This window comes from Myiozetetes cayanensis, unplaced genomic scaffold (assembly GCF_022539395.1).
Source record: "Myiozetetes cayanensis isolate MyiCay16 unplaced genomic scaffold, myiCay2020 scf27, whole genome shotgun sequence".
Taxonomy (NCBI): domain Eukaryota; kingdom Metazoa; phylum Chordata; class Aves; order Passeriformes; family Tyrannidae; genus Myiozetetes; species Myiozetetes cayanensis.
This window is the reverse complement of record NW_026087488.1, coordinates 2,931-24,851: the sequence shown is the minus strand read 5'-3', so window position 1 is coordinate 24,851 and position 21,921 is coordinate 2,931. Positions and strand designations below refer to the sequence as shown.

General features: G+C 42.1%; 1 protein-coding gene across 1 annotated transcript; it reads right to left on the bottom strand.

Annotated features, from left to right (window-relative positions):
- Positions 1 to 394: 394 nt before the first annotated feature.
- On the bottom strand, positions 395 to 16,670 carry SMTNL2 (smoothelin like 2). The gene is made up of 8 exons (XM_050321890.1): positions 16,112 to 16,670; positions 12,824 to 12,911; positions 11,838 to 12,083; positions 9,478 to 9,553; positions 7,341 to 7,511; positions 6,658 to 6,775; positions 5,179 to 5,330; positions 395 to 3,588 (listed from the first exon to the last, which is right to left on the bottom strand). The coding sequence occupies exons 1-8, from the start codon at positions 16,514 to 16,516 to the stop codon at positions 3,462 to 3,464; spliced, it is 1,383 nt and encodes a 460-aa protein (XP_050177847.1). The 5' UTR covers positions 16,517 to 16,670; the 3' UTR covers positions 395 to 3,461.
- Positions 16,671 to 21,921: the final 5,251 nt, after the last annotated feature.

Genomic DNA, 21,921 nt, shown 5'->3' with positions numbered 1-21,921 from the left:
CTGCCCCATCCCTGGAAACATTCAAGGTCAGTTTGGATGGGGCTCTGAGCAACATGATCAAGCTAAAGATTATAGAATCATAGCATGGTTTGGATTGGATGTCCCTGCTTATTGTAGAGGGGGGCTTGGACTAGGTGACCACCACAGTGATCACTTCTAGCCCAAACTATTCTATGATCCTAAGTTAACTCCACTGAGGCTTTATCTAGACACAGAGCTATTTTAACATAACTGAAAGTGGCTTTTAAGTGCACCTTATGCAAAGCAATCCCATCTTTTATTCTGGACACTTTAAAACTATCCCTGTAAGCCAGGCCAGGTTTAAATTAATGACACAGGTTGAACCTTGTAGGCTAGTTTTAGAACTAATTACATGTATGCAAGAGTTTGAACATATGTTTAAACACTTTATTGCAAGTGTCACACAAAGGGAGAAGTGATAAAAGGCATCCATCCAATTATTATACTTTCAAAGAGGAGGACCTTCCTAGGGGAAGTTGTACACAAACATAATCTTAAAAAGTAGATGATGCCTCTGCTGCCATTACCTTGAAAATACTGCACAGAACAAACTAATCTAGCCTTTAAAAGCAGAATCAAGTTGCCAATAAACAACCTTAGACACTTTTAAATACAGTGCAGAAACACTAGAAAAGCTAAGAAGTAGTCCATTTGTGTAAAATATATACTATGCCAACTTAATATATTGTTCTCTTTATTACTCATGCTAAACACATTTACTGTCATATGTACATACATGCTCTCTGCATTTTTTTAAATAATAAAGATACTGAAAATCCATTGGGGCACACATTATATACTTTAATTTCAATTTAATCATACAATCAAGTAGTCGAGGTTATTCATATAAATCAGATCTCTTAATGCACAAAGCTGTAAGTTCTTCTAAAATTATGTCATAGCACTATCTCCTTCATCTTCTTACACATGAAACACCAACAGTTAAATTCAGCTTACAGTTTTCCAGTTTCCTGCAATCAGTTTGCTGGCAAGTACCAGGTATCTTTACCATCACCTCTTTGAAGTGGGAAGACTTTAGAAAACCTGTACAAAGACCTTCTGGGTAGCTGTGAAAAAAAGCTAAATTACAGAAAGGGTGTAAATTCACCCTGGTGAATTGGCAATAATTTTACTGTCTAAAACTTCCTTCATATAATTACATGCTACTAGGCCTAAATTGGCCAAGCACTTACCTGTGACTTTAGCACTCATATTGTACAGTAAAATCATCCATGCCTTGGGACTGTGAAAAAATGCAATGTATAAAGCCAGTATTGCTCCTCTTGTGGTAGCTATGATGGAATTTGGCTCTGCTAGTCAATAAAAAGTATTCTGCTGTGAGAATGTAAATAGGTGTATTGTGTGTGGCAGCCATGGACAGATTTCTCATCATGCTTAATCCAAACTTCTCCAAACCTTAAGTACAGTGTGTTTCTCCTTACAGGGCATTTGGTAGAGTTCCAGGCGCACACTTACTCCTCAGAATTATGGCTATTCAAGACAATGGCCGTTACATGACTAATATGAACAGCCCACCATATCTCTGTCCACTTGCATGAAAGCTGTGAGATTAACAGTACCAAGGATTCTGCTAATTTGATTAAGTATCTTTTGGCTCTTTATATTATTATATGTATTTAAAAGTCTCTCAAACAGTTTCCATAGTGTCACAGCAACAGCATAACTACACTATAAACAGAACCTGATGATACACACCTAGAGCAGATAACTTATACTTTGCCTCAGTACACTTTTGGTGGTTTTGTTGTTGTTTCCTGAGACTGCTAATAAAATGGTTGCTTCATTCATGGTTTCTGAAGAAAACCTGACTAGAAAGGGAGACTGAACTGAAATCATATTCCAAATGCAACTGAACTTCTGTACTTTTTAAAACTGAAATTCAGAGCATAGAACATCATGAATAGAACTAAAATCTTCTAAGCAAAAGCTCTGTGTAGTTTTCACTGATTTGACTTCGTTACCTGTCACTTCATTCTAGAGAGATGCAATAAATCTGAAGAGGGCTTGACATATTTTATTGTAAATGGTCATCAATACAGAACCAAAGTAATCTTTATAAATGTCTACAAAAAGCACAAGTGCAGGTTAAAAAAACATTCTCTAGCATGAGCAGAGGGCTTCTGGCTTTCAGTTTTTACTTTTTATGAGCCTGTTCTTAGGGAAGAAATAATTTTAAAAGGCATTTTTAAAGTATGTTTTCTGAGTGGTTTAGACTTTAACATTCACTGTGAAAACAAGGTTCTGTTGCTTTATCAAAAAGAAAGCCAGAAAGAGTGACACATGATCCTTTTGTCTAGTAAATCTGGAATAATCGAACTGTATCGTGGTTTCAATGCTAATTTAACTGAAAACTGAAAGTAGTACAAGGCATTTCAAGACACTGATATCTTTTGTACTTTTTTGGTGTATTGTCTGTCTACCTCTGGGTCAGCATGAGGACCAAACGAGTTGTAGAGAATTCACTTACATCCACCCTGGAGAGCTGCTTTCCTACAGAGTCCCTGTCTAAGCACATTACAGCCTTATTTCTATTACAACTGTTCAGAGAGGTTTGTACCTTGCCAGCTCCCACCTGTCTTTTAATCATAAATTATGCAAGCACACAATCTCACACACAGAACAGCTGTTGCCATTCTTCATGATTAAGAAATTAATCCAAGAACGCCAGTTGAGGCTTTAACATGTCTCTAAGCAAATAATTTTAGATGTGAGCATTACAGACAAACGCTGGTGTGCAACTTGGTAGTTATTTGTCACCACAGGCATCAGACCAGAGTTTTTGTGTTCTTTATGTTTTAAGAGAACAAAACAATGCCTGTTTGATCTCTGTGTGTGTGTGTGTGTGTGTGTGTGTGTGTGTGTGCTGGGGTAGAGGGGCAGGGTTGCAGGAGAGGCAATATTGCCCTACTGGTTGAGTACTCTAGGTTATTATTTACTAAACAGAATATTCCTTGTCCATCTGCTATTTCTTTTGTACCATGCCCAACAGAGAAGTGGAAGTGAAGGTGCTATCTTCTCGAGTTTTACCTGCATTTTAAGAGGGAACACCTTCATAACAGAGTTACTTGTCACTGCATAAAACTGTGTTCCCAGCCTTACAGAGATAAGAGAAGCAAAACAGCTTCCTGTGATCTTTATTCATAAAAATATTAAAAATCCAACCTACTATAGCACCAAAATGACAGCATTTGCCCTTGCCTATGTTCTTTTGTCTTTTTCAAACCTATTTCCATACATGTTGATGTGATCAACACTTCAGGGCACTGCTCAGCAACACTTCAGTCAGCCAGCCACACAGTTGAATGTAAGCAAAGAGACAGTAACAAGCAAGAAATACCACTGTACTCCATTTGCAAAATGCCATTCTTCCCATTAGCATACTGTACTTGACCCTTCTAGCTGGAGAGGTGTCGATGGTTTTATTCAAAATGTCGTAGGTGGCTGTAGAGAGACTGGACATAGGTGAAGACACACATTGGGTCTGGCTTGTGACCCATCATCAGCATGTCATCCACTTCTATCAGACGGTCACAGTGAGCCATTTTCCTGTAGTAATAATAAACCAGATACAGCATATCAAGAGTTAAATATGAGGCCTGTAGCTGATTCCAAGATTCATTTGCTGCTCTGATTTGAGCATCACTGAAACATTTACGAAATCCTGAGGTTTGTCAGCAGTCTTTCATTTCACAATGAAATGAGCAAGGTCAGGTTGGAGATATTGTTATTTTTGTGAGCATGCAATATTCCTGTTTTTTCCCTCCTTCCTCTATACTGGGATCCTTCCTCTATACTCCTTCCCTTCCCTCCTTCCTCTATACTGGGATCTGATCCGAAGTCCCTGTACAGGTTGGTTGTTTTTTTTTTTTTCACTGACTATCATTCACATTCCTGATCTCTCTACCACGTAGCCCAATTTCACATTAGTCTGCCCGTGTCTCAGCTTCTGGTTAATATATAGGAAGTTCCAAAAGAATGGAAAAACATAGGAAGAGATGAGATGTGCTAGTGAAGGCCCATGTGGCTGTGAATTGTTTGTTCTCTACCACCTCTATATCTTAAAGATGTGAGTGACTAGGACATCAGTCTCAGATGCTTAGGTTGGAGAGCAGAAGCCTGACTGAATCTGCACCAGCAGAAAGGAACAGATTTAGACCTGCCATGGCCTAAATGAAAAATCACAAAGGCAGGAAGCAATTTGATCAGCAGAGCTCATACTGGGCTGAACAGCAGTAACTGAGAGAATAGGCACCTGAAGAAAACAGTTTAAAGGCAATCACAGCTATGAATAGTAATTTCTGTAGATACTTCTTACCTAATGTTTCTTAGTGTTGTGTGCATGTTGTCTTCTGTTCTCCCCTATACTTACTGTTACACATATATTGAGGTAGAACACCACAGTTTTCCTTCAAGAGTTTTACTTTAGAGGTCAATAACTTTCAGCTCACTGACAAGGAACAAATTTTTTTGATAAATATACATATATGTGTGCCTATAAAACCCCTTGTAATTCCCTAATGAATTCCTTTGCTGAAGGCTGGAATAAATAGAAACATTATGCTCAGAATTTTGAAAGCTTTTTTCTGAATGGCAAATAGCAAGTTCAGTTGTGTAAGTTGCTGCATTAGCCATGTATTCCCACTGCCTGCTAGTATTTGGAAAAAATGTACCAAACCCAGCTGTATACAGATGTTCTTGCTCTAAGAATCATGTTGACACTAGCTCAAGAAAGTTACTATTTCTGACTGACAAGTTTGCACTCATTATGATTTTAACAAACAAGTTAGCATTTGATGCTATACAGCATCAAAAAGAAACAGGACAACGTGTCTGAGGGTATTAGCTCTGTCTGTTTTCAGAAATGCAGTCACCTGGTCGAGACACTAAGAAGATTTCAGCCTTCATCTCTACCTACAATGAATTCAACCTTCATTCTTGTTCAACCAAAGCAATGTATAGAGGTGAAGTCTCCCACAAGTTCTATGTTTCCTCTATGCATTTCTCTATCCTTTTTGGCATGACACATGCAAGCCAGTGATATAGGTTCTACAAGAATAGTAATTGAACTCTTCACTGCTGCCCACTGCATTAGACTTGAAATGGAAGCATTTCATAGAGAGCTAATGTGATACTCACTCAGCCGTGGTGAAGGCCAGCTCAAAGTTTTGCTTGCGATTAGCTGGGTCAAGCTTATTATAATCAAAAGCTTCAGGAAAGAAAGAATGCACAAGAGCACAGAACGCCATCCCATCATTCCAGCTTGAGGAGAAGTTCTGGAGATCAATGTGCTGTCATGATGAAAAAATCAAACGTTAATGTTGCACGGTGGAACAAATATAAGCATCTGCTTCTGCTCAGGGCCATTTTCTATTCTTCTCTCCCACTAACAAAAGCAACACAGTATAGGCTTTATATTTTTCATCCCTATCCACTGCATTATTGGTATTCTTGGAAAAAACCAGAGCACTTAGCAATGAAAGCCTTTTGCCTGAAATACCCAGATGCAAAGCAGACATACAATCAAGGCTACTGATTCAAAGCCCACTGAAAATACTGTGAAAAATGTTGTCAACATCAGTGAGCTCTGGAGCAGGCCCAGCGCACCAGCTCAGTATCTGTGGAAACTAAGGACACTGCTTATATATAAACATAATCACCTTATGAAGGATTTATAATTGAAGAACAGTTCATTTTCTGGCAAGAATAACACTAGACAAGGACTATGCTTGCTTGCTTTGCCCAATTCAATGCCTGTTTACACACAGATAGGCAGAAATATGGGAAGAATTACACGTAGTGCAAAAACTGATTCTTAAAACAAATCCTTATTGTTACTTTCAACTGCCACACTAAAAAGAAACCTATTTGTGCTCTTGTCACATGCTGCTTTCCCATCACAAAATTGAAGCCCCAGCTTTTCTAGTAAGCAATTAACGGTAATTTTCATTAGTTCTACTTTGTATACTATAATGTACAGTTCAGCAATAATTATGCAACCTTTTATAGTAATGTTGAAAAACATACTATACACACAAATAAACCTAGAAAAAATCTATTTCACCTGGAAATTGCTTTGGTAATTACAGTTTAAGGTCAAGTAAAATGAATAAAATCTCAACTGTTGTATTATTTTAGTTACACTTGACATTACCTCATAAAAATTTGCTCATGGTTCAAACTCAACCATTTACTACAAATTCACTTATCTAGTGGTGATAGAGAGTACTTTGGTCTGCTGTATAGCAAAATGGCCATAGTCTCCATGTACTGGCAAAATGTTATTCAGAACTTTCCATATATAATAAGAATGCAAAAATCACAGCCTGCAACTAAGAAAAAAAAATATGAGTATATACTGAAGTCTATCTCCATAAGCACAAAAATGTAGGCTTTCAGAAAAACACTAATGCATTGCTTTAATGGACATACAGAATCTCACTCATGCAATCACTGCCTTGAAGTGCTGCCCATGCAAACCACGTTTGCGTTACCCACACAAAAACGGATGACCCTGAGGAAGTTAACTCATTGTGTAGCATATTTTACATTTACTTTTTGAGTATATTTTTTTGGCAAATTCTCCTGAAAAACGAGAGAGCCCAAAGTGCTGGATACCTTGTATCCTATGGTTTTTGAGCGACACCAGTCTAAGAGAATTTGTTTAATGCTGCTAGCGCTGGCAACCCCAAAACTCAGCGATCTCTTCAGCTTAGCTCTGGATTCTCCTTTTCCTCTGAAAATTAACAGAGACCAGAATAAGTTACATTCTTGAAAAACTTAAACCTACTTGTCAGGAACATCTATGCAACCTTGCCCTGGTCAGCCCCTGTCCAGGTGATATTTGAGAAACATGTTGCTGAAACTTTGACTTGTTGGTCCTGCAAGAAAAACTAATTTTTATTTCACTAAAGCCAGGATTCCAGGCCTTCTTCTATTTAAATCATACTGCCATCACGGTGCATAAAGAGGAGTCCATACTTCAGGTCCTCAATGAATGGCAACAGAAAGTCACTATACTCACAGCCTCTTGATAGAGAAGGCAGATTTCACAGAACTCTTTCCTGAATAAAGGCACCTGCTTCTTCAGCTGAACAACTCCAAAGCCAGAGGAATCTGTAGCTGTGAACTTACAGAGCTCAGTCTGTGAAGTCAAGGAAGCTTTATGTGACCTTGTATTGTCCCTTAGCTCAAAATCTTACATTGAAAGAGTCCACCCACCGAGCTGTACTCTGCTGGTAATAATCAACAAATCCGTTTCCCATTAACAAACTATTCTAGAGACAAGGAGTGTGACGTACTTTGCATCATCACGTTCAAATTTCTCAAGAAGTGCTTTCCTGGCCTGAGTTCCTGAAGTCCGTGGGAGCGTCTGAGATCGCACTAGTTCCCGTCTCCTTTCAACTGGGTGATGCACAGTGGGAGGAGAGGAGTGAGAGCTAGGGGGCACTTCACAATAACCATCAGTGGCACTGGAGAAACAGAACATGAAAAGGATGTGGTTAAACAAAAGACTAACTCTGCAGTGCCAGGAGTCAGCACAAAGGTTCAATTGCCTTCACTAAACTTCCCAAAAGAGTCATTTCAAGAGGACTTGAATGAGTCAAAAGCATTTTTAATAGAAGTCAAATTTTTATAGACACACAATAGCACTTAAGTATAGAAGACTCTAAGGTATTATTACAAATAAGACACAGCTGGACAAGTCACAAGCACCTTGTACCACTGAGCAGAACAACAATTAAAACATCTTTAAGAATAAAGAGAAAAAGAAAAGAAAAATAAAAGTTGTGGCCACACAGGAGGACTAAAGCCCTTTAATTTCCAACTGGAAATGTCCTGGAGAGTAAGTCACATTCTAAAAATGAAACTTAAGGGTAATTCAGGAAGTCATTTTGAAATTTTTGCTTACAGTACGAGAATTCTGAGCTCATGTCACTGTTGCTTCACTGACTGTAAGCCAGTAATTTCATCAAGAAATATAGGATTATATTCTAATTTATTTGAGCCCTAAAATGCTTCATCAGCATTAACAAAGTAAGCCACACATTGCACTTGGAAACATTCCCTATGACAGAGATGGGGAAACAGGCAAAGAGCAAAAAGTGACACATCAGTGTCACTAGTCAATTTTTAATACAGATCGAGGTCAGGGATAACACCGAGTTCTCTTGCGTGCTCAGCGTATGACTCAGATATGGAAGTGCTGATTTTGGAACCACCTCAAAAGAAATGTAATGCCTGATTTGGGATTTTTTTCAAGGCAGATGCAAGCCCAATTTAAAAGATTTAAACTGGCTGCTCTCCCATTTTTCTCGATCGATAATTTGCATGCTGAGAATGCCTGGATACGCCAGGAGTAATCGTGATACCATGTAATCCTATACTAAGCAACTGCAAGTCTGAAGTAATCAAGAATGTGTAGTAGTCCTCAGCAAGGCACTTATCTACAAATTAAACTCTAGGCTAGCCAAACTAAGGATATTTGATAGTCATTTGTGGGTTTCCAAAATTAAGTCCAAACTACAAATTTCTACACAGCTGGGTATTTTTAAAGGTGTTTTCAAAGGGCCTGACAACTTCTTCCTCCAAAAAAAAATCCACTAGTGGCAGGCACTGAGAGTCTTCCTGATTAAGGCTGTAATAATGTGGAAATCCACGACAAGGTCTACTTGAAACTGCTTTACAAAATTTTATCCTTTCTCATGTCTGTTCCACTTAACCCACAGGAAAGCTCACAGCCTTTGATAGGCTTATAATATAGCATCAGGAACTCATCTGTTCTTCGGTACAGCCTGAAGAAGCCTCCGAAAGAAAAGAGCCAAAAGTGCTAAGGTTATGCAGTGCTGTGATCACGGGCGAGATGTTGATGTACAGCCACCGGATGTGTTGTGAAAAGAAAGGTGTTAGGATTAATCAAGATATGGGTCTGATAGAGGAATCAAAGGCACAAAAGGGCAAGTCGTGCAAGGGATTTAGGGAGAATGAATGGTCCTGAAACTAGACATACAGGATCATATATACAGCAGGTTGCTGATTGTCCATGAGAAGTATGATCAATAAATATACCTGCTATGCTTCACCTGAGAACACTCGGGGTGTACACTGGCACTGCTGTGTTGAATGAAAACTGTTATGTACATCAGTAGGATCGTTTTAGTACAGATAGTGTGATTATTCCAGTAGTCACCGACTGGTTATTCCCTGAAAGTAGAAGAGTGGTTAAGAGGAATATGCCTGTTTACATGTAGATGGACACAGTACATACCTAAAACTATTACGTAGGTTAATGTAGGACAATGGGGCAAGTAGGTTATTGTACAATTATACTTCCAGTCGTTATCTGGGACTAACCTGTTCTCCAAGCCAGCAGAATACCTGTCCCTTGAGACTATATTGACTACAATGGCCTAATAAAATGTCATGAGAAATACGTACCTTTCACCAGTTTTGGTTCCACTCTGTATCCCATAGCTCACAGCTGAGACAGACTTAGTGACAGAAGTGGCATTCTCTGTATAAAAGCAGAAGAGACAAGACGCATTATGGCAGAAACTTTCCTCATGTGCTTTCAAATAATTTCCTGACAGATACATACACACTGATTTTTACTCACCACGCTGAAAAGCTGCAGGCCTCTAACTGTCATATGAGCTAATAAGCTGGGCAAGGGTTTTCCTCAGGGGTTCAATTCCTCTGTAAAATTGTTGCACTGCAGTGTGGGTGGTGTAAACATACCAGAAAGGACTGTGAGAGGATGCCTTTGATAAAACTGCACTGGGAAGGTCAGATCATTTCAGGGCCTTGGGCAGAACTCAGAGGAGGGCACACTAGCATGGATGTTTCAGTTAAAAGGAAAAGATGCTACAGCTCACCTTGTAAAAGTCATTCTGGCAGACACAGGGGAGTTCTGGGGAGTCTGACATAACAGAGTATAATTTAAATTACCTAACTTCTACCAGGAAACATTTTAGTTTGGAAGGTAGAACAGACTCAAAAGTTATAAAGGTGGCTCAAAAACAACGTTGCATCTTCCTCCCTCCACCTCTGAGTTTCTATCTTTAGTACTTTGCCACTTAGAGCCCAGCTCTGGACTCTAGCTGTGCCCTACAAATGCAGAAAAATGGAGTGTCTTGCCCAGTTTTACACACTAAAGCCAAAACTTGTTGCATAAGCCAGCAATTTATTTCTTGAAGGCTCCTTCTATATACAAAGAAGGACTGGCATCTTAGAAGCAATCCAGCCTGATCACTGTCCAAATTACCCTCTGGAAATGCTGATCTCTCCCCACTTCTTACAGAAGGGATCCAGATCAACTGCCTTTCTCATGTAAAACACACTGGTAAATGCCAGCACATAGATGTGACAAATTCATGACTACTAACCATTTCCAGATATTTATGCAAATCTCAGACGTTTTAAGATGAGGAGATTGTGATGCCTATTCTGGACGAGCTACACCTTTTGTTAAATAAATCAACACCTGAGACCACTGTGAAATGCCATCATATCATGCAGACAGTAACAGTTTGGTGACATCAATCAGAAGTACTTTTGGATAGAGTTCAACTCATCTACTTCAACTGAAATCAGAAATCCTTAAGGCATTATGTCCTTTGACACGTTCATATTACAAAGGAGACTACTCAATTTATCCTGCTCAAAGGAATTTGCTTCAGTACGGGCACACTGTTTTCCAATTGCCATTACCTTGTGTACAGTCACAGTTTGCAACTGATCAGCTGAAATCTTCACTGCACAAACTGTCTGCAACACTTTTCTGGTACCTATGGTTTCCAGTGCAGAGATTGTCTAACAGTACCCATGTACAAATAAGGATAAGTACCCCTCACTTTGAACTGACTGAGAATCTGATAGAGTAGAACAAGTTTTCATGATTTCATGAGTCTGCACGCAGACTTGTTAGCAATTTTAATATTACAATGCACCTACTAATCAGAACTATATGTTCAGATCTCAACTCCCAGACAAAGAGCATGGAATCCCTCTCAATCTGTATTGCATAAGGGCATGCTGATAGAACATTCACCTCCAGTGGCAGACGAATCCACTGTTCTCATTGTAACTGAATTTCAGTCCTTCACTGTATCAGCAGAAAATAAAAGACAAAGGAAAGTTTTGCTAATAATAAGCTTTAATAAGATAAAAGTTGAAAGAATAATCTGCAAATAATCCCTATCTCTTGCTGGCAATTCTATCTGGTTTCCCTCTGTAATTTCTGACCCATATAAATAGTTAAATTTAAAAGTGTCACAGCTCAAGGATGCTTGACTTCAATATGATTCTTTTTTTAAACCCTCAATTTAGGTATAAATAAGATTCTGCAGTCACTCTGACTTGTGTATATGTGTCAGACTGCTGTCAGTTATTTCTTCCTCCAAATGACTATTGGAACCTGTTAGCCAAATAAATATCTGCCTAACTTCTCAAGAGGCCTCAGGTCTCAAAGCACTAAAAGCTCCTGTAAATTTCATTAAGACAGCTGGGCATGTTGAAGAGATTCAGTAACTTACTGAATTTAGTAACTGGGCCAGAAGATAGGCTTCACTAAGAACTCAAATATATGAGGCATCAAAAATTCTCAGCAGATGTGACATTAGAGGCTAAAGCTCCAGCTAGGACCCACAATATTCCAAACTAGAGTGTCTCACAATGGCCATAGAAGCCATAGAAGCAAGGTTTCAGAATTACCACTAGGTCACAGAACAATACTCACAGCACCAGTTTAAGTAAGGAAATGGGATGCACCTTCAGCAAGTTATTTTTGTCTCTTTTACCTGGCTGGTTGGAAGTTTTTACTGCCATTGCATTTTTGCTCTTGCTCTGTCCCAGCAGGCCAGCAGATGCATTAGTTGTTCCTGTTGAACAGATGTTCTCTCCTGAAAACTTCTCAGATGTTCTGGTTACTGCAGTAACGGGAAGGTGGGGCATCTGTAGGGTTACTGCAGGGGCATGGGCTTCAGGGGAAGAAGAGTCTGACATCTGAAAAGAAGTCAGTTCATTGCAGACTTTTGCCTGACTTCCTGAATAAAAAAAAGGAGAGAGGAAGTAAATTTGTTTGCAGACTTGTAACAAAGTTGCAAACCAATTTCCATGCAACAACTTTATTTTACAAGTCCTTGAAATTATCCCACCCTGTTCTCCCTGTGGGATATTGTACCATTTACGCTGCAGAAACAACTCTAGTGCAAGTGATCATTGCAGTGATTGAACTTGTTCTACATGAATCTCAGCAGGAACAATGTCTTCATATCATTAATACACGAGTATCTGCTTTTGGTAAGCTCCTCCTCTTCCTCTGTGCAGCCCTCCCTCCCCATCTCCTGCGCTGGGTTAGGAGGTAGCATGTTTATTCTTTTAATGGTTTTATGAAATACTGTATAACTCAGTTTTCTCTAAAATGCAGACAGTAAGTCCTTCCTCCATTGAAAGATGATGGAAGCAGACTGGTAATCTGCAAGATGTTTTGGGATGCAAAGCTACAACGGCACCCAGAATAGGAGGCCTTACTATCGCTAGCATCCAACATAATATGACAGTAATAGCCTCTAGTTTATGAAACACCATAGTGCATGTTTAACAACTAAGTTAAAGTTTAAAAATTAAACTCCTAATTAGGAAGCAAAGTATTGGTGCCACAGGACAATACCCATGCTGAAACCATAGTGGATTCTAACACTCCCAACGCGTGAGACCTGCTCTATGCCTGCCAGAATCAGGTATTTTACGAGTAGCGCTACGTCATTTCGTGTCCTGTTCCTACCTGATGAAGACCGATACCCATTTTCAATGATGGAAGAACTAAAAACTCTTCTAAACTCAGGTTTGTGGTGGTCATCCAGGTTCACACTCTGTCAGAACAGATAACAGACATGACAGCTAAATTTCAAACAGCAGCAAAAGTGAGAAGAATATCTAGAAACATCTGCCAAGAGTAGGCCTTCCTTGTGCCAGGGACCATAATACAAGAAGGGAGCGATTACCTAACCCCAAGAGCCAAGGCTGCAAATGGAGCACTGGCAATGCAGGACTTGAATCAATCTTGGCACACTTGTCCTCACAGACCCCATGCATCTACAAGGTGTTATCTTTTGTTAGATAAAGGTAACACGCTCCACTGTGATGACGATAAACAGAAGACTCTGCACAACAATGGAGAAATTGACTGAGATTGCAGGAAACAGTGTTGTGCAATTTTTTTTCATTTGCTGCAGAAAAAAGTCACATTGTGAAAAGACATCAGGTCACCACAGAGAGATACCAATGGGTAAAATTGTTTAGACCTTCACAGGTGTTCATAGTCAGCTATTTGTCACTCTACTGCTTTGACCAATGCAGGCAGATTCTTTGCAGCAGTCTGTCCCCATTGTACAGAAACTCTTCTGACAGTATTAAAACAGAACACCCTTACAGTATTTTCAGTCCTCCCTGTTAACAAAGGCACCATGTTCAACCACAAAAACTATGGAAATATCGTAAGTTTAAAGCTCCTGCCAAACTGTAAAATCTGATCAAGAAAAAAAGATCAAACCTTTTCCTTCCTAAATCCACGGTAGTGCAGTTATGGCTCCAGGATCCCAATTTGAAATTAATTCTTCAAACATCCCTTATTTTCCACATTTGTGAAAGCAACTCTCAGATTCTGGCCTGGTTAGAGAGCCAAATTAAGATTTGGTATCAAAATAACAGAAAGACTCACCTCTAAATCAGAGTGGCTAATGGCCATTTAAAATTCCACCTAAACCAGCATTTAGACTGTTGTATAGCAGCTTTCAAGGACACCATAGTAGAAGCTGCCCAGAGTAGAATTAAAAGGACATTTGTGTCCTTACTTCTGAATTATGCTTGGAACTCCCTGGATTCACTTTTTTAAAAAATCAAATTACTTTGAACAATAACCTAACAATATTAGAAAATAATGTTTCAGACACTGAAAATACTCAGAATCTCTGGTATCCAATTAATGCTGCATCGACCACACAGTAAAAAGGAATTCAACCAACAAATCTTTTCAAGAGCAAAAGGGACTTTTGATTTGCTACTATTCCCAGGTCAGTATTACTTGCTTCTTTTATCTCATACTTACAGAAGTCTTTTCTAAGACTAGGGGTGTCACCAATTTTATCACAGGTACTTGTTTATGGAAATGTGTTCAGAAACATGGAAACATCTGGAAATACGGAAACATACACAGTGCCATTTATGGTACTCTGTTTCAAATGCTTTGATGATATAACCAGAAACTGCAAGCAACTGAAGGAACACTGTTCATTACAAAGAATCTGGGTGACCAAAAGCAAGCAACCAAGGTTTGCTCTTTCACCATTTCAGCACAGCCCCATCAGAGCCTGATCCACAAAATCACGTTTTCACTGCATGCATTTGGCTTGTACAGCTCTAGCTGCACCTCCCATAGGTCTCAGTACTGACATTCCCTCTCGGCCAGCTCTGCCAGCTTGGGAACTTTTCCAACCTAAATTGTTGGGAGGGCACTGAAGAACGATCAGTACTTAAGTGATTTTCCCTGAACCCTCAAAGCAAAACAGGAAGGTTCCAATCCAAACAGAACCTCATACTGTGCTTTAAGGCAGACCGATACCCAAAGCTGAACATTGCCATAACACTGATGCAAGACTTTTCACAGACTGTGAAAACTGACACACTGCAATGCAGACAGTGGTGATGGAGCAGGTGGAATGGTGTGAGGGACCACAATCCCTTGTCCCTTCCATATCATTCAGCTCACTTCTGTTCTGTGCAATACAAACAAGCATGGATGGCTCCATGGAACAAAAAGGAATCAATTTGAAAGTTGTATGTATTCTGCTTACCTTTGTCACATGGGACAAAAGGCAGCATTTGCTATAATTATGTTGGAACAGCGCATCAAGCAGCAGCTTTACCTTTTCAATTGCCCAGATGTGGGAAGCCCTATGCCCCCATTTATAAGTCAATAGGAATTAAAAGGGCTGGAATGCAATACAGACTCTGCTTGTTCCTACCAATTCTAGTGAATTTAATTTCCAAGCTTTTCGTTTTCAACTCCAAGCCTAGATGGACCACAGACCATTTTTTTTAAGCTTCAGTAGTCTTAAAAACCCCTTAAGACATAGCTTAATCAAGATCACATAAAATAGACTGTCATCTGTGAAAGCCAAGGCTCTAGTACTCCAGTTTTATGTGACTCAATCACAATGTACTGTCTGGCTGCCCCCTCCTGGCATCAAGGACTGCACAGGAGATCTCAACTCTTCCCGCAGAGACAGGCACACAGAAAAAGTATGACACAAAACATCTCAGTACCAGATGAGCTTCCCACTAAGTGGCGTTTCTATGCCCCAAATTACAATGCTCCACTACACTGCAGGAAGTTTTATCACTGGGAGGAATGTGTATGTTTGTGCAAGTTTAGGTCATGGAGACCATGACAGCTTGTGTGAGGCTGCCAGGGACAAGCTGCAGCAGTCTGGGACAGTGGCTGTACAACAAAACTGTCTCACTGCAGGATGCTGTCTTAGGATGCGCGGCTGCCGGGGCTGCCTCGCTCAGTGCGCACCCCTTCAGAGGTGCAGATGTAACCTCAGGTGGCAGCGGTGGAAGAGGGAGGGAGAATACAGCCTTGTTCACGTTACTGCCTGTTATACGCTACTGTGCTTTGTGAGCTTGCCAACTGGCAAACCACATTGCTGGCACACAGATCCCCATGAATCGAGTCCAGAAAGGATATGCAAATATTCGCATACATATGTATACTGACAGGTGAGACTGCCCCATCTTCTCTTCTTACTTCTAACCACACTAAACTGACATGTTACTACCACTCTAACCAAGATCCCAGTTTGACCAAACAGTGCCACAATTAGGTAAATCTCCATGTGGTATCAGGGCCAAGACCATTTCTCAGAGCACCTCCCAAAATACCACTGACATTGCACAGCTGAAGAGGAACCCTGTGTCCCTAAACGCTCCCCCGTGCCAATGCAGAATCTGGCATGATCCGTGTACCCTCTTGGCCCTCCCTCCCCCCGCCTCCTCGGCCGTGACCACTTACTTGGCTTCGGCCAGGGACCGCTGGCTTGGCATGGCTGGCGAACGTGCCGTCGGCCGAACCCTGCGCCGGAGAGGCGGGCCCCGCGGCCTGGGGGCTCTCCACTGCCTCGTCCGCCCACTCCTGCGGCAGCCCCGCCGACCGGCCCAGGGCCTCCACCTGCCGAGATAGGCGCTCCAGCTGCGCCCGCAGGCGCCGGTTCTCCTGCTGCAGCTCCGAGACCGTGTGTGCCAGGGGGCTGGCGAGGCGCAGCACCTCCTCCACCTGCCGCCCTACCCCCTGCTTGAACAGCTGGATGTCCACATGGATCTCCCGGACGGCGCCCCGCAACGTGTCCTCGTAGCGCCCCAGGGCGTCGCAGACGGTCTGCGCCTCCCGGCCATTCGGATCCTCGGTCTCGCCGGCCATGGTGTCCGCAGGCTGCGCGGCCAGGGAGGCGGGGGGACTCGGCAGCCGCGGGCGCTCGGGAGCCGCTGGCGACACAGGCCCGCTCGCCTCCCCACTCGCCGCTGCTGCCTCTCCTCCCTCCCGTACCTCCCGGCGGCCCCAAGCTCGGCCTTACGCCTGGCCCCCTCAGCGGCGCCGGTAGGAGGAGCTCCGAGGGGCACAGGAGATGCCCGGCGATGGCCGCGGGCGGAGCGGTTGCTGGGTCTGCCCCGCTCAGCGCTCACCCCTTCAGACAGGCAGATGTAACTTCAGGAGGCAACGGTGGAAGAAGAAGGGAGAAGTGGGCACGGGCTCGTTGGCAGTTGCCCAAGGACTTGAAGACCTGAGAGGGCTGGTGGGCTGCAGGCGGGGCCACGGGGGCGACGCGGCCCAAAGTGCCCATGACACCTGTGGAAAACCAGCCAGAGCAGAATCTCTCGTATGGGTTCTTTAGTGCAACACAAGGCAAAAAAGCCCCACGGAAAAAGGGAATCTGTAAGATATTTTAAGCAAATTTGCACCATGAGTTAGCCTGTCTGTGTGTCAGCACTTTATGTCAGGTTCTTGGGTGCCATACAAGATTTACTGTATCACTCAACCATTGCCTCTTTCTCCTAGGAACACTGCATTCGTATGCAAAACCAATTCACTTACATTTACCAGCATCCTAGTCTCCCAGATGTTTTCAGAACGCTACAGAGATTATCCCTGCTGGTCTGTGTCACAAGCTTCCAGGAGTTAAGCAGGAGAAAGACGCACACTGTAATTTAAAGATTTCTGCACTTGACAGTTTTTCAGTGTATAAACTTACACTCGCCTGTGTATGTGTGTGTGTTTGTATGTAGTATTTACCCATTTAGCTACTGCTAAATTTAAATACTACTTTATATCTTCCTTTCTTTTCCAGTTCCACCGTGTGCATTCCTTCTTCCTTTCCCTCCCTTTACTCCAAGCTGTTCTGTGGGACCTATTTTACAGTACTGAAAGATTGCTGTAGAAAATTTCCTATGTCTTATAGCACAATTACTGCTTTCTTACAGTCATTACAGTCACTTTCCTAAAGAAAGGAGTCATCATTTAACAGTTGTCAGAAGTTGTCCTCTTGCAGCAGCAAGTAACTGAGCCTGTAAATCTAGAATGAGAAGGGAAAGTTGAAGAAGTTCTGCCTCAACTTTTAACCCCACCTCCAGGCTGCAAACGGTTTAAGTTACTATGTGTAAAACCCTAAAGCAATAATAACAGAATTCAATTACCACTAGCACATAGGTAATTTCTTAACATATGCAACCATATCTAGAAATAATATATATGTGTGTGTGAATATTAAAATTGACAGCTCACGGCTATTAGCCAGTGGTACTAATATTGTAATTCTTTGGAAGGTATTCCACCCTGCATGGAAAATATTTCCATTTTTACGATATTTTTTAATTACTAAGGAAAGCTTATACTTTTTCTCAGAATATTAATCTTGATCATTTGTTCTAAACTGCAAAGCTTATTGAAAACAGCTGAAAATAACAATCGCTCCATGTGGGCTAAGAGCCAAGAAGCCTCAGTTGTTTCATATAACCGACAGGCAAATTTTCTATGTCATTCTTGCTTGGCACCAGGAATTTTCACAACACTGAGGCAGAAGATTGGAGGGTGCCTGCATGAGGCGTGAGTCTGCAGATGTACGTGCAATCACAGATACCCACAGTCAGCAATAGCTGTGCAAGGTATTCCTGATTTGTGCAAGGTATTTCAGCTCCTTTGGCCCTGTTCACTCACCACAAGAAGGACTAACAGTCTCCGTTACACCTCAGGATGCCAAGCCCTGTAGAGGGTAACATTTAAGAGATAACAGTTGCTGCCATGGCTGCAAACTTTGTTTTCTCAATGCTGATCTCGGGTATCTGAGGCCTGATCATCCTCTCCTTAGCAATCGCTATCTGATCATGTGTCTGACAGCATTCCATGGGCAGTTCCAATTCTTTCCAGATCAGAGTTCTAGTTTTTTGTGGCATAAAGCAACCTGATACTCTGGCCTAGCTCCAGCTTACACAAGCTGGAGCCAAGGGGAAGGCCTCAGCAATGGGACATTTTCTGTCAGCACCTGTCTCCAAGTGCTCTGTTACAGAAGTGGAAAAAGTCTACAGTCACTTCATCCAAACCAGTTTCTTAATCACATCTCCTCCTTAGCACCTGCTTCATCATGCACAGCATCTTAAAATGTGGCTTACTATTTTCCATAGCATTCAGCTAACCCAGTCTGGGGGTCAGAGTTGACACCACTTGAAATTCCGAGACTGGGACAGAGGTGGGCAAAAGCAAGAAGTAACCATGTCTCATGGAAATCTGGTGCTCTGTAAGAGTGACCCAGACTAAGGTCTCACAAGCAAATCTTTTAAAAGGAAGATGAAAGCTTACTACTGCAGTAATTCACCTTTGGGTTTTGCCTTTGAAAGGAGCAGGGTTACCCAACACTATGGGAAGGTAGCAGCTCCATGGTTATAGCATCCTGACATCAGCAGGCTGGGACACTGCTGCATGACTTTCATGTCTGGTGTTCTTCCCCTCTGGAGTGTCAAAAGGCATATAAAACTCCCGCTAAAATGTTCCCAAATTGGCTAATTGGAGTCTGTTTTTGTTTTCATTCTAAGCATCTAGAGATTTTCAGGAATGTCAAGAGACCAGTATCAGGCTGTTCTTGCTCATTCCTCTGGTGTAATCTTCTGCTAGGTACCCCACTATCTCACTCTGCATTCCATTACGGAATTCTTCAGGGCTTTTTGAGCATTTACCGGGCCAGGGCTTGATAATGGATTTCATGTCTGATAATGGTGGGTGATGAGCTCTTCAGAAATCCTACATAAACTTTCCAGCACATTCCTGTGCACCAAATAAAATTCCCAAAGTTCAGAGAGTGGTCTCAGCTTGCTAAGAGCTGTCCCTCTCTTTCCCAACCTTTCAGAAATTGTACTGCAAACATTACATGGCTGCCCTTGGTAAATTTCTGACTCTGCCAATTGCTAGGTATAATCAGTGATGTAATGAACATTAACTGTGTTACTTGTGTGACACAGGCCAAAATGCCATAGCAGCCAAGGGCTAAAACTCTCCTGTTGAAGGAGTAAAGCTGATTGCTCTCTCTTTGGGACAGTATCAACTTTGTACAGGTTTGCCACAAACTGAGCCTGTTTTAACACTCATGATCTCTTTCCTAAAAGGAGGCATAATGGAATCTTGGTGTAGAACAAGAAAGACTTCTACCACAGTGTAGTGGGTTTCTGTGGCTGGGTTTTCGTAGTGGGGTGGGCTACAGGGGTGGCTTCTGTTAGAAGCTGCTAGAAGCTTCCCCTATCCCATAGAGCCAACGCCAGCTGGCTCCAGGATAGACTTCCTGCCGCTGGCCAAGGCTGAGCCAATTAGGAGTAATAGTAACGCCTCTGTGATAACATATTTAAGAACAGAGGATTGTTGCGCAGAAGAAATTCCAGCCAGGGAAGAGCAGAGTGAGGACATGAGAATAACAATGTAGACACCAAGATTAGTGCAGAAGGAGGGGGAGGAGGTGCTCCAGGCACCAGAGCTGTGACCCCTGTGGCCGGTGGTAAAGACCATGGTGAAGCAGGCTGTCCCACTGCAGCCCATGGAGGACCATTGGGGTGCAGAGACTCACCTGCAGCCCATGGAGGAGGCCATGCTGAAGCAGGTGGATGCATGAAACAGGCTGTGACTCCCGTGGGAGGCCCAGGATGGAGCGAGATCCTGCCAGAGACCTGCGGCCCATGGAGAGGGAAACCCACACCAGAGCAGGTTTTTCCCGGGTAGGACTTGTGGCCCCTGTGGGGGACCCGCGTCAGTACAGCTCATCCGTGAAGGACTGCACCCCATGGAGGAGTGACCCACGGGACAGCAATCTGGAAAGAACTGCTCCCCAAGGGATGGACTCACGCTGGAGAGGTCCATCAAGGACTCTCTCCCATGGGAGGGACCCCTCAGAAACAGGGGAAGGACTCCTCTCTCTCGAGCAGCAGAAACAACTGACTGCAACCCCTATTCCCCGTCACCCTGCACGGATGGGAGGGAGGAGGGAGAACATGGAAGGAAGGAGGGGTGGGTGGAAGGTGTTTTATTTCTCACTCTTACCTATTAGTAATAAATGTAGGTACTATCCCCACTTTGAGTCTGTTTTGCCCGTGAAGGTAATCAGTAAGTGACCCCTCCTAGCTCTTATGTTTACTCATGAATCCTTATCTGTTTTTTTGTTCTCTCTCTCCTTTGTCCAGTTGCGGAGGGAGAGTGATAGAGCAGCTAGGTGGGCACCTGGTGTCCATTCAAGGTCAACCCACCAGACACGGATAGAACATAGACCTTGCACATTCACATTAAACGTAATAGAAAGGAATGATCTGAAGTTCCTAATCAAGGTAAATGTGCATATGCTATGCTGGTAATTTAAAAGAGAAAGGGAAATTCCAGTCTCAGCTATAATATTAACATTAATGTGGAATTATTCTGTCAGTTCCTTTGGAGTTACTTGATATTTACAGTTGTGTCTAAAATCAGGTTGCAGGCCTTGGTCTTGATTTTGAAGATTGCACATACCAAATACTGTATTTTTTTCTCTCTCACAGGGCAATAAATGAGTAACAAAGTCATCTGTATCTAGGCTTACACGAACATTCACAAAAAGAGGCAGAGAAAAACATTTCTGTTTTGCTTCGTCAAAAACCTTTTATCCCATTATTCATTATCAGAGCAATGAACATGGGGACGTGTAGAGTGGCAGTGTGCTTACCGCTTACTTTGCTTCAACTCCTTTTATGTAGAACCAAATTCATAACCCATTCCTTAGATACATGTACTTCTTACTGTGAGCAGAGTACATCACTAAGTTCTTCGAGAAAGCTAAGGAATTTTTTCCTTTCTTTACAGACAGGGTGGAAACAGAGGCATTTTCTGAGGCACTCTGTGCACAGCACTGGTAATTAAACTGCTGGATGAGAACTCAGCTTTGTACAGTTCCCATTCAGTTTTCTAGCATCAGGCCTGAGCTTTGCCTCTCTGCTGTTTCAGCATTTGTCCTGAGGAGGATGCAGGCATGTCTCTCACTGCCCTAAGGTATGTCCCTTAGCAAAGAAATATTTAAGACTTCTTCGATGGAATTAAACTAACAAAACTTTGTCATCCTTCACCCTAAAAGAAGAGAAAATAAAGGGGACCTTTTGTATGCTTCTGGTTTTAAACTTTCCCATGAACACCAACATCAAATCTTTCCAGAGTCCCCCTACTCCCATCCCTCATAATGCATTTAGAAAGGTGGCGTTTTCTTCCATACTTTGCACAATTGTGGAACTTGCAGTTCCTTTGCCTGTATCCTGTACTGCTTGGTACAGCTT

Excerpts from the sequence above, each read along its gene's own strand:
- SMTNL2 (XM_050321890.1), bottom strand. The coding sequence starts at position 16,516 with ATGGCCGGCGAGACCGAGGATCCGAATGGCCGGGAGGCGCAGACCGTC. Across the intron at positions 12,912-16,111 it reads CGGTCCCTGGCCGAAGCCAA|AGTGTGAACCTGGATGACCA; the intron begins GTAAGTGGTCAC and ends CTGTTCTGACAG. Across the intron at positions 3,589-5,178 it reads CTGGCCTTCACCACGGCTGA|GAAAATGGCTCACTGTGACC; the intron begins GTGAGTATCACA and ends TTATTACTACAG.